Source organism: Schistocerca gregaria, chromosome 7 (assembly GCF_023897955.1).
Source record: "Schistocerca gregaria isolate iqSchGreg1 chromosome 7, iqSchGreg1.2, whole genome shotgun sequence".
Lineage (NCBI taxonomy): Eukaryota > Metazoa > Arthropoda > Insecta > Orthoptera > Acrididae > Schistocerca > Schistocerca gregaria.
The window spans coordinates 144,279,396-144,291,698 of record NC_064926.1 but is presented as its reverse complement, the minus strand read 5'-3'; the positions used below and the strand labels follow the sequence as shown (position 1 = coordinate 144,291,698).

Here is a 12,303-nt window from a genome sequence, read left to right as displayed (position 1 = left end):
AAACTAGTTAAGTACCTACTTGGTTTTGTTCTTGTAACAAGGCTGTTTCTGAAGAGTTCTAAAATTACAAAGTATGCTTTGTTCCCTGCTTGCATCCTTTCCTGTATAGCCTTTCCAAAACTTATTGTTTGATATTCATACTCCCAAGTAACTAACAGTGCACTTTCCTTTGAAATACTTCCCATTTATATTTAGAACCGTAGGAGCTCTTCTGGCCTCAAGAGTGTGACATTACCATATATTTTGTTTAAACAGTGGAAACTCTGACCTGCCCAAGGTAGCAGCCATACGTGCTTGTGTGAATGTGCATTTTTTCTTTGCTGAATAAGACTTCGGCCAAAAGCTATAATGTGTAACAGACTTTTTGTTGTGCATGTCTGCAACTATGGATCATCTTTATAGTGAGTAGCAATGTATTCTTTTACTAATATTGTTCACATATCTTTTTTATTTTCCATTTACTATAAAGCTGATTTTTAATGCTTCTGTTTCTATTGTCAGGTATGTTTCTGCCTATTATTGCAATATCAAAAGCATATGCACCTATCTGGCTAGTTTTCATAAATATAGTATCTCTCACTGATCTTATAAGTCAGGCTTAGTAGCGTTATACCTCACTAGTTTTCACATGTTGGTGAACCACCTTTCTTATAAATGGGGATTATTTTTCCTGTGACCCATCATGGTTTCAGCTTCCCATGTCTGATAATGTGTGCAGCTCCTTTATTACAGCACCTGCAGTACTTTTTTTTTTTAATTCAGAGCTTATTCCATCTTCACCAGTGGCCTGACTGTTTTTCATCTTAAAGGCAGCCAGAGAAACTTCTTGCAGTGTTGGCTTTCTTGCATAACTGCCTGCCTATAGCTCTCCTATTTCTCCCTAGGCTGTTATTTAGTGTTTCTGAAGTATTATGCACATTATCTGTTCTGCCTCCCTTTATTTTCCCATATTTACTCGAGCATGCCTTTACTTTTTGCACGAATCTTCGACTTATTTTCCCTATAGCATGTCACAACTTTCTTATTTTACTATGTTCATTTAGCTCTTCTGCTTCTTGAAAGTCCTTTTAAGTTCACTCTTTTTTCTTTCTCTTGCACAGTCTGTCAGTTCTGCTCTTTACTTCTTCATATTGTTTGATGTTGCTTCTGGTTTCTCTTTGTAATAATCTCATTCTCGCCCTATTTTACTACTTTACCGATGACCAATCTTCAAATGATTTATGGGTTATTTTGTTTCTTCCTATGCTCATTAATTCTTCTGCAACATCCTTAATGCCTTTTTCAAGCCTGCTATACTTCCACCTGCTCCTGTTTGTGGTTCTTCATTACTTAATTTCCCACTTAGTGTTGCTCGCTATTTTTTCATTTCATCAGGAATTTGAAGTTATCAAATTCCAGTTAATCCCCTTTCCTGTTCTGCTTCTGCCCACTAATCACAGTTTGTCTCTCAAGACTGATTTTACCACATAGTGACTTTAGCCACAAGTTGGTCCTCTGCAGCTCTGTACACCTATAGCTGAGTTGGATGGGCGGGCATTCACTAAAATATGGTCAATCTGGATAACTATTTCACTGACTGCTGACTTCCATGTACCCAGTGAAACCTTTTGTGTGGGAAGCAGGTGTTCTTAATCATCATATTATTCTTCACTACAAATTGGCATAGTAGATCTCCATACTCTTTCTTCACGATGCAATTAATGCTCATTCCCCCATCCCTTCCTCTTCAAAAGTTTATGGATCTTTATTTGTGGAGAGAACTGACTGGTTTTGTGGATCTGGACAAGCTGTATCAATGGCTCATGCCACAATTACAGGACAGTTAAGAATTCATTTTGCAAAAGAAAATTATCAAACACACTTTCTTTCAAACATCTGTTATTACCTCAGTGCGAAACTCCCACAGCACTAGGTTGGATGTGCTTCTGATCAACTCTTCTTCACTGTGTCCCACAGTAATCTAACTAAATTAAATGGGTCTTATGAATAAAACAATTAGTGTATTTTATTGTTGGAAGTTGGGAGAACACTATCAGTTTCAGATTAATAGTGTCAGATGATATACTTCACCTGCTTAAGTAAAAGGGTGAGGGAAGTTGCTCAATGCAAAGTACATTTTCCAATTTCGTATGAATCAAACTAGGTAAGTTTCTCAGAAGCAGAGAACATTTTCCACTTTTTGAAATGAGCTTTCTAGCATATTTTGACTTGAATAAGTTCTGCTGTGGCTGGCAAACTTACTTCCCAAAAATTATGAAAGAAGAGGAGACCTTTCAAATGTCACAAAAATGAAAACATTGTGCTATTCAGCCAATCTGCATTTTCAAATTGGTGTAGAAGACTACTTAGGTAGACACCAGACAACTGTGTCACTGACATTTTCAGGTCTATGTTTTCTCACCACATCAGTATCATATTTTGTTATACTGTAAATAAGTAGCCGGATCGGAAGAAGTAACAACTAGTTTATTACAAACTTAGTGATCTGTTTCTCATAATGAAACAGCATGGACAACCACTAAGTACATGACGCACAAGCAGGCCATTATGCATTGTATTTAACCCAATTTGTCTTATGTTAGGAAACTCTTAACAGAGTTGCAATTTGGAGTAGATGAAAATGTGATCTATTCTTCAGATTTCATTTTCATAATGTGTTCACTTACCTTCAATAACAAGAAAGTTTCCTGCATATCAAATTGGTAACATCGTCCAAAAATGCTTGTTCCTAAACGGTCTGCATGTCATCTCAGTATTTTGTTGCTACACATAAAACTAAAATCTAATCATAGTGCAACTCATCCAGCACACTGATGCCTGTTCCATATATGTACACTGAACAGTCTGCCTCTTTGAATGAATTTCAGGTAATCTAAGATTATGCACATGTTCTGTGCCTCACACAGCAGATGATGCGCATCAATACCCTTCTCAAAGAGGAAGGGGATAAGTGAGAAACAACTCCCTTGTGAGAGAATAAGCTTAAAGTTTTTTATTCATACAAAATTGAGAACTCACTCTGAGCACGTTCTTTTGTTCTGAGGCTCCCCTTTTTTTATTCATACACTAGATCGCGTGTTCTACCACTGCCACATAATTTTGAAGAGTTGCAGGGAAGAAAAATTAATGCACATTTGCCAATATCTACCAAGACAAAACAGCAATGGGGGGAGTGAGTATTTTATCAATGTTCACAGCACTAGAAACAGTGCCTGTACTGAACACATGTGATGAAAGTTAAAAATTTTTGAGAGATGCTCTATCCACTGAAATGGGTGTATTTTCTCTAGGTATTGTAGTTTCTGCAAATCTGTCTACAGAAATCCTGGAGGTACTTATGAATAACCCCACATAAATGTATCCAACTCCAGCACGAACAGTCTCCACCCTGAGGAAGGGTGCTGCAATATGACTAAAATGTTAGTTTTTTTGCATTTATATTAAGTCAATGTAATAGATCTAGAATGACGTTAATGAAATTTACAATGGCTCCCAATAAATTTTCATCAAATCACAGTAGATTTACTGGGATTGCCACAAGTTTCCCCCTAGTGAAATTCCCCGATACTTCCTTATTTCCAGACAAGTTGTAGCATTTTGCCTGAAATTTTGAGATCAAGGGTTAGGTAAGACCTAAGTTGACAATCTGTTTTGCAGCTCCGGTACAAGAAACAATAGTACAAACAAGAAAATATCTAAGGAAGACTGGCAAGTCAATGGCATTTCTTGATGTTAGCAAAAATCTTAAATACTGATAACACCTTTTGTACTGAACTGTTTTCGCATGGACAAAGCAAGCCGAACGGTATACATGCTTCATTAAGAGTGATAATGTTATTTTATTTCAACAAAACTAAACACATTTGCTGACAAAAATATGCATTTCCCTTGGAGTCACAAGACAGATTTAAAATACCTCCACTGATTTCAGAAATAACCTCAGAAAAAGTAGGCCTCTTAAAAGCAGTGTATAAGGTGGGAAAGAATTTGGTAAACTAACACAGTAGGTGACTGCCCAAAAAAATGTTGGCTCTATTATGTCCATTTTTGTCAGTTATTACCCACTGTGTTACAACTTGTTTTACAAGTATTGCGTAATTTTTCTTTTGAAAAACATTTTGAGTACAGTGTACAAACTGCCAGCAACTGACAATTGCCTTCTTCTTATTGTCCATTCTTTTTAACAGATAAACTACTTTTGAAATGCCAAAATGTACTAGAACAAATAAAATGTCTATAAAACACCACACTGTACAATGTACTTGCAGTGAGACAGTCACAATTCCTTAAATCCATCGCCCAAGGCCTATAGCCTGCCGAGGAGCACAGCAGTCCTGGGTCCATGGGTGAACCATGAAAATCCAGTGCTGTACACCACACACAAACAGACCTGGCCTATAGGCAGATCGATGGGACCAGATCCAACAGATGGGGCCTGCACATTAGTGGGAACTGAATGGCTTCAGATCAGCAAGGCCTGATCCATTACAGATCCTTGCAGAAATGGCCTTCAGTTTTGGCCTGTCATGGAAATCCAATCATGTGGCTAGGTATTCACGAGCCACAGACACCATGTTGATGAAATGAGACCACTGTGATCAATCCATGCAACAGATAACTTGTTCAAATACTCTGAGAATCAATATTAATGAAGATAGGTAGCAACTCGCTGAAAAGATTATTGCTGAGCCACAGACAGGCACTTAGAAAAGACAATCACACTCTCACAACTACATTTTTTGCCATAATACTTTCCGTCAGAAAATTAGAGCACACGCCCATTCACAAAATCACCGAGATAACTCCTGCACACATGGCTGCCATCACTGGCCACTGTATCTACATTCTCTGATAATCAGATATAAACAAACCACTCATGCCTCCGTGCCTCTCTTTGGCAGCTGCTAGGCTAATGGCAAGAAGTGGTGGCAACACTGACTGCAAGCTGAGGGGAGAAGCAGTACGAATGAGGGAGTATGAAAACTGTGCATACTCAATTGCACCCAGACGGTGACGAATGACAGCTCAATAAAACCATTTCATCTAGTGAGATAAACGAGATTTTCCAGATTTCCTTGGTGTGTGTCAAATTGCCTGATATTCCCCGATTTCTAGAGCCTGTGGTAGTCCTGTTTACACTGTTCACCATCAATTTTAAACAGTTTCCATGAAATTTTAATGGAATGTTCCATTAACATTAGATTTTATATTAAACAGTACATTCACTCATAATTTAGTATAAATATACACACTTTCAAAAGCACAACTGTTTATCCCATGTATCCACCTTTCTTCAGTACACTTCTGTCTTTGCACAATCCCTAGAAGACATGATGGTATTACCATGTTCTATTGACTAATTGTGGAAGCACATACAAAGCAATGTGATGCACGCACACTAGTGTGTGTGGGTCCATGCCGCCCCCCCCCCCCCCCACCCCCACCCCCCACCCCCACACACACACACACACACACACACACACACACACACACAACACACACACACACACACACACACACACAGAGAGAGAGAGAGAGAGAGAGAGAGAGAGAGAGAGAGAGAGAGAGAGAGAAATTTAATTAAGTAAAGCAACATAACAGACAAATCTCATAAAACTGGACGGTCAAAAAAAAAAAATCAAGGACACACGACACTCGCCAAAAATAACTCGTCTGTGACAAACAGTGCTGAAAACACCCCATAAATGAAACCCAATGGGGGCACAAGTTGTGCACAGAAAGCAGCAACTTTAGTTCATTTTCTGTCACTGTTACACGTTTGCTACCTTACAAATGATTTTGATGTGTATGACCACAGATCTGAAGATGGTTGTATAGACCAAAACCACATGTATGCTAACTGGTGTGGAACTACGACTGAAAATAATTTTCTATGTTTAAGGAAGCTGGTACAATGAGGCTCTCAATGTATCACTTAATCCTTCCAAATGGACAAGGAGGGCATAGTACTATTACAGCAAATAGTGTGACTAAATGCAGTGAAAATATTTCTAAAGGGAGAATATAATACAAAATTTAAAAAAAAGGGTAAAATGATGAGTCACACAAATGATTACACTTACCAGCTTTATCGATGAATGCAGCCAGGTAGGTAGGTAGGTAGGTAGGTAGGTAGGGAATGAGAGTTTGGCTCTGACGCGCAAGTCTCATTAAAATTAGTTACATTGTTAAACACTTCACAGAGTATTTTGTTTTATTTCTCTTTTACATTTCTCAATAATCTATGCAAATATACATCACAAAATATGATTATTATCCAATTAATAACTTTCATGAAATATGTCTTCCAAAATAAACACAATGTAGATCTGATTCAGTAAAAGGCAAAAGGTGTGATTGTTCATACAGAGCAATTCTTTTATGTACATATCTATCATAAATTGTAGTTAGAAGGGTAATTTGGAATGTATGTTTACAATTTTATTCAATATATGACCCTATATTTTATTCAGTGACATCAAAAAGCTCAGATTTACTGCATTCCTATCATACTTCTACCACACACACACAAATATCACAGCACCACAAGTGCAAAAACAACATCATAGCACAGTTTTAAACTTGACAACTGAGTGACTCAGAGCCTGAAGTACCTAAACCAGTGCAAGAAATGCCTAACTAAGTGTAGGGCATGTTGAGGTACAGCCATCATAAAACAGTTCTTGAGCTATGTAAGAGAATGCTGATGCTAGTGGGATGTTCCTTCAGAGGTATGGCAAAACCATAGACATTGCAATCTGAACTCTGCAAAATGACCGCAGAAGTTTCACAATTGACAACTGCACTTACATGCAGCACTGACTAGCCAAATGAATCAGTACATCGTTTAAGTATGTTTGGTGCTTTACTTTGGGTCATTTTCAAGTTACATTTCATATTTTCAGATGCAGATATGAACTCGGGTGGCATCAATATTTATGATTCACACAGACAGGGAATGAACCATCGGAGGAGAGGAATTCATCAACAACAACAATTGAGTCATTTGCAAAATAAAAAAGGATGCAAACTAGTGAATTTACTCAGAGAAAGTATCTGAGTATACTGAAATGACAGATAATGAGGTGTACACACTGACAACAGGTGAACTTGTTCCAGATAAGTGGTGTTCAGGAGATTCCTGTAGACATCTTGAAAACTGTAATGGCAAGATGCCACAAAAAAATTTACAACCAATACTTTCTAGCTATTGCAAAATTAATTGGGCAATGAAAGATGTCTTAAAGTGTTAATAGATATATCAAAGATGTCCAGAAGCTACTCTAATGGAAATCCATTTAGTCCGTCTCTGGAAAGGATTTACTTATGAGCAAAAATGGAAAGAGGGCTGATGACATTGGGTATAGTAAGTTCTTACACAGCAATGAAACGAAGTTTTAGAAGGTGTTCATCCTGTTGAAAAAGAAGGTAAATATATACTTCATAATAAGACAAGACTTGAACAAACAGATACCATTTGCAATTTCATAAAGATATTTCCTGTTTATAAGTCACAGTATTGTCATAAAGAAGTCTGAAGTGCCTTGTGCCACAACTGAACATGCCCACTTTTTACTATCATTAAAAAGCTGAGTGTGAATCCACGGAAACTAATTTTGTATCCCTGTAATTATTTTGGCACATATTAAATACTCAGTTCAGTATGCATCTTCCCTAACCCACTGAAAGACGCTTCTCAGTGCTGTGAAAGACTGCATTCGCAACAGAACTCTGTTAGACACTACAAAAAATAAGAGATGAAAGAAAAGCGCAGTGCCCACTTGCACCGAACAGAAGCAGTGAAGGAAGCAAAATAAAAAATGTTCAGGGAGCAAAAACAAGTAATGGTACTTGTCATGTATTCTATTTGTGTTTAATAACAATATTATGAAAACAACAGATTGCTACTCACAGTATAGTAAAGATGCTGAGTAGCAGATAGGCACAACAAAATGACCAACAACTAATTAAGCTTCTAGCCAAAAAGGCCTTCATCAGAATTAGACATCATACACATTCAAGCAACCCCCCCTCCCCCCCCCCCCCCCCCCCCCCCCCACACACACACACACAGTATCAGTTGCCAGAGACTGATTGCGCGTGCGCGGCATAAGCTTATTACATGTCTGACAGTCTTTTTTATTGTGCTTATCTGTGACTCTGTATCTCCATTTACAGTGAATAGCAATATGTCCTTTACATAGCACTTGTTATTGCATCCTGGATTTTCTCATTGTTTGTATTTGTGTTTGACTTCTTGTAAACTATGTATTACATACTAACAACAAGTGTAGATTAGTATTGCTGTCAATTCTGAACTATACCTTGGGTTCATGATTAGGTTTCGAGTGAGGGACACATGCTTGCGAAGCATGAGTATAAAAGATGCTTTTCTCAGTTATTTACCCTACAGAGAGCTAATAATTGGGAGGTGACCAATCACAAATTCTTCATTCCAGGTCTTAAGTTTTCACTCTGATGGAGATTTTGGGGTGACAGAAAGGAAAAAATACTTCCTGATAGAACCAACAAAGAAAATACCACACTTCGGGATTAACAAAATGACGAAAGAGGACTTCCTCTCATCCTTTGTTATGGAATCATTTATCAAACTGCAAAACATATATAACTGGATAAAAAGTAAAAAGTGAACTGCCTTGATATCTGATGGCTGCAGCTATAAAAACAATAGCCTGATGAGCCTTTTTCTGAAACAATTTTCAAACTCTGGTGGAGGAAAGCCCCCAAGCAATTAACTGGGATCTGTATCACTGCTTTACAATGAAGCCAAAGATACCACAAAATAAAATAAGAATATTCTTGATCTCTTGCAGAATGTACCTCCAGTTTTAATAAAAACCTTAAGGTTGAAAATAACACTGTTACTGGTGTCTATGGTTATCATGATGACACATCCAGATAAGTAGTTCCTGTTTCTCGTAGCACGCATTGTGACTGACCAACTGCAAAACGAATGTGTTTCAAACAGTTTTTCCAAGGCAAGACATGCCTAACCTTATGGAAAACTATTTAAAATACAGTCACGAGTCCATTTTTAATTGCTTAAGTATTTGTGATACTTTTACATTCACTATAAAAATAACACTAGATTATTATCTAGTGTGTTAATTTTCCTGTGAGAAACTCTGGAGCAAATTTCATTTCCATACACATGTGGGTGAAGTACCAATGACTCTGAGCCCCTGAATACCTTTTAAATACTTCATCCTTCTGAATCTGTTTCATTACTTGTATTAAAATGAAGTACTCAAAATAACTGAAACAATCACAATACAGTGATGTCACTTTTAAGTTTACCTATTTTGTAGAAGACAATGAAAATGTCTATTTCATTGAGTCAAACTAGTAAACAAAAACAGTTATACAGGATAAAAAGGAACTATAATTTATTGATAACTAAATACTTCTCAATAAATATCCTCCTCGCATTACACAAGGCTCAATCTAACACCACAAACCACATCCAAATGAACACTTTGCCTGAGTTGTTATGAATTTTAGTAGCACCTCAGCTAGGATAAATCGACATACCATGCCCCATCATTTGTTGATAACTTGTCTCCTCCACTCTATAGAACTTACTTATAAGCAATGCCAGTAAATTTTCAACTTCTTCCTTTCTTAAATCGTTGGCGAGCTTGAGCTTTCGTATACCGATGACTCCGTTCTGACTTTCCATTTTCCTGGGATTCTTGTTCATTATCTTGATTTGCACTATCTAGAGAGAAAATGTGTTCATTATTCAACAATAGAGAGTATTCATCATATGGAGATAAGTAAATGAGAAAGGGTGGGGTAGGGAAAGAGGGAGAGGGGGATAATTCTTACAGATAGCTTCAACATAGTTAGCTGCAGTAATGGAAAGGGAAGGGAAGTGCCTGCAATTACTTGGTTGTCAAACAAGGCATTACAGCAATAGTAGTGCAATATGAATGATGAAGTTATATGGTAACATACAGAATGCACTGAGTAAATTTAATAAATGCTAGTGAACGAGACAACTAATTGCTTGCCCATATGAGAATTGTGGTTTACATTGACAGCTTCACAACTCAAGGACTTCACAGCTACTTTGTTCAAAAGCACAAAAAAAGGAGGAAGACTTAGAGTAATGTCTCAGCCACAGTGCCAACATTAGATACGGAACATGTCAAACAAGAAAAGAATCTGCACAGAACACAATGAAAACAAACAATAATAAAATAGAAAGTGATAAAAGGAATCAATGCAGAACAGGAAAAAACTGAAAAAAGGACAAAGTGACATCACAAAAACTGAAAATGATGGTAGTTTAAATTAGAAATTACACATATGGGAGAGCACTTGGCAAGTTGAACCTGAAGTTTAAAACAAGAACATGACTCATTGATGTTGATATTCCTATTATTTCTGTCTTCTCAAGAATCATACAATGCATCATGTCTAACACTTTCTCTGGATACAAAAGGCTTCAACTAGGTCACTTAGTGCTTTTAGTAGTGATGCTGAGATGGTGTGAAGTGATTTGGGTACCAGAAGATACAAACACACTCACAGTTTTGCCAAACAAAGAAACATTTTTTTTCAAAACTAGCTATTGTATTTGTAAATTAGTTATAACAGCACGTTCCAGCCACTTCATAAAATTTTGAATCCCATGGGAAGAGAGAAAATAATACTTTGTTCCGAGTGCTGGAGTTCAATATGACAATAATATCTGCCTTATCTGGTGTCAAATTTCTAATTGTTGACATATAGAAGTTCATATGTTGTTGTTGTTGTTGTCTTCAGTCCAGAGACTGGTTTGGTGCAGCTCTCCATGCTACTCGATCCTGAGCAAGGTTCTTCATCTCCCACTATCTACTGCAACCTACATCCTTCTGAATCTGTTTAATGTATTCATCTCTTGGCCTTCCTCTATGATTTTTACCCTCCACACTGCCCTGCAATACTAAATACGTGATCCCTTGATGCCTCAGAATATGCCCTACCAACAGATCCCTTCTTCTAATCAAATTGTGCCACACATTTCTTTTCTCTCCAATTCTATTCAATACCTCCTCATTAGTTATGTGATCTACCCATCTGATCTTCAGCATTCTTCTGTAGCACCACATTTCAAAAGCTTCTATTCTCTTCTTGTCCAAACTATTTATCATCCATGTTTCACTTCCATACATGGCTACACTCCATACAAATACTTTCAGAAACCACTTCCTGACACTTAAATCCATACTCGATGTTAACAAATTTCTGTTCTTCAGCAACGCTTTCCTTGCCATTGCCAGTCTACATTTTATATCCTCTCTACTTCGACCATCATCAGTTATTTTGCTCCCCAGATAGCAAAACTCATTTACTACTTTAAGCATCTCATTCCCTAATCTAATTCCCGCAGCATTGCCTGATTTAATTCGACTACATTCCATTATCCTCGTTTAGCTTTTGTTGACGTTCATTTTATATCCTCCTTTCAAGACCCTGTCCATTCCGTTCAACTGCTCTTCCAGGTCCTTTGCTGTGTGACAGAATTACAATGTCATAGACAAACTTCAAAGTTTTTATTTCTTCTCCATGGACTTTAATTCCTACTCTGAAATTTCTTTTGTTTCTTTTATTGCTTGTTCAATATAGAGATTGAATAACATCGGGGACAGGCTACAACCACTGCTTCTCTTTCATACCCGTCTACTCTTATAACTGCCATCTGGTTTCTGTACAAATCGTAAATAGCCTTTCGCTCCCTATATTTTACCCCTGCCACCTTCAGAATTTTAAAGAGAGAATTCCAGTCAACATTGTCAAAAGCTTTCTCTAAGTCTACAAATGCTAGAAACGTAGGTTTGCCCTTCCTTAATCTAGCTTCTAAGATAAGTCGTAGGGTCAGTATTGCCTCACGTGTTCCAACATTTCTACGCAATCCAAACTGATCTTCCCTGAGGTCAGCTTCTACCAGTTTTTCCATTCATCTGTAAAGGATTCGTGCTAGAATTTTGCAGCTGTGGCTTATTAAACTGATAGTTCGGTAATTTTCACAACTGTCAACACCTGCTTTCTTTGGGATTGGAATTATATTCTTCTTGAAATCTGTGGGTATTTCGCCTGTCTCATACATCTTGGTCACTAGATGGTAGAGTTTTGTTAGGCCTGGCTCTCCCAAGGCTGTCAGTAGTTCTAATGGAATGTTGTCTACTCCTGGGTCCTTGTTTCGACATAGGTCTTTCAGTGCTCTGTCAAACTCTTCACACAGTATTGTCTCTCCCATTTCATCTTCATCTACATCCTCTTCCATTTCCATAATAT

General features: G+C 37.4%; 1 protein-coding gene across 3 annotated transcripts in view; it reads right to left on the bottom strand.

The window, feature by feature from the left end:
- Positions 1-6,196: 6,196 nt before the first annotated feature.
- The window catches only part of LOC126281539 (STI1-like protein), a 39,668-nt gene continuing 33,561 nt past the window's right edge, over positions 6,197-12,303 (bottom strand). For all 3 annotated transcript variants that reach the window (XM_049980592.1, XM_049980594.1, XM_049980593.1), the window contains one exon: positions 6,197-9,739. In XM_049980592.1, coding sequence (XP_049836549.1) covers positions 9,627-9,739 — 113 coding nt within the window. In that variant the 3' untranslated portion in view covers positions 6,197-9,626. The remainder of the gene's footprint in view (positions 9,740-12,303) is intronic.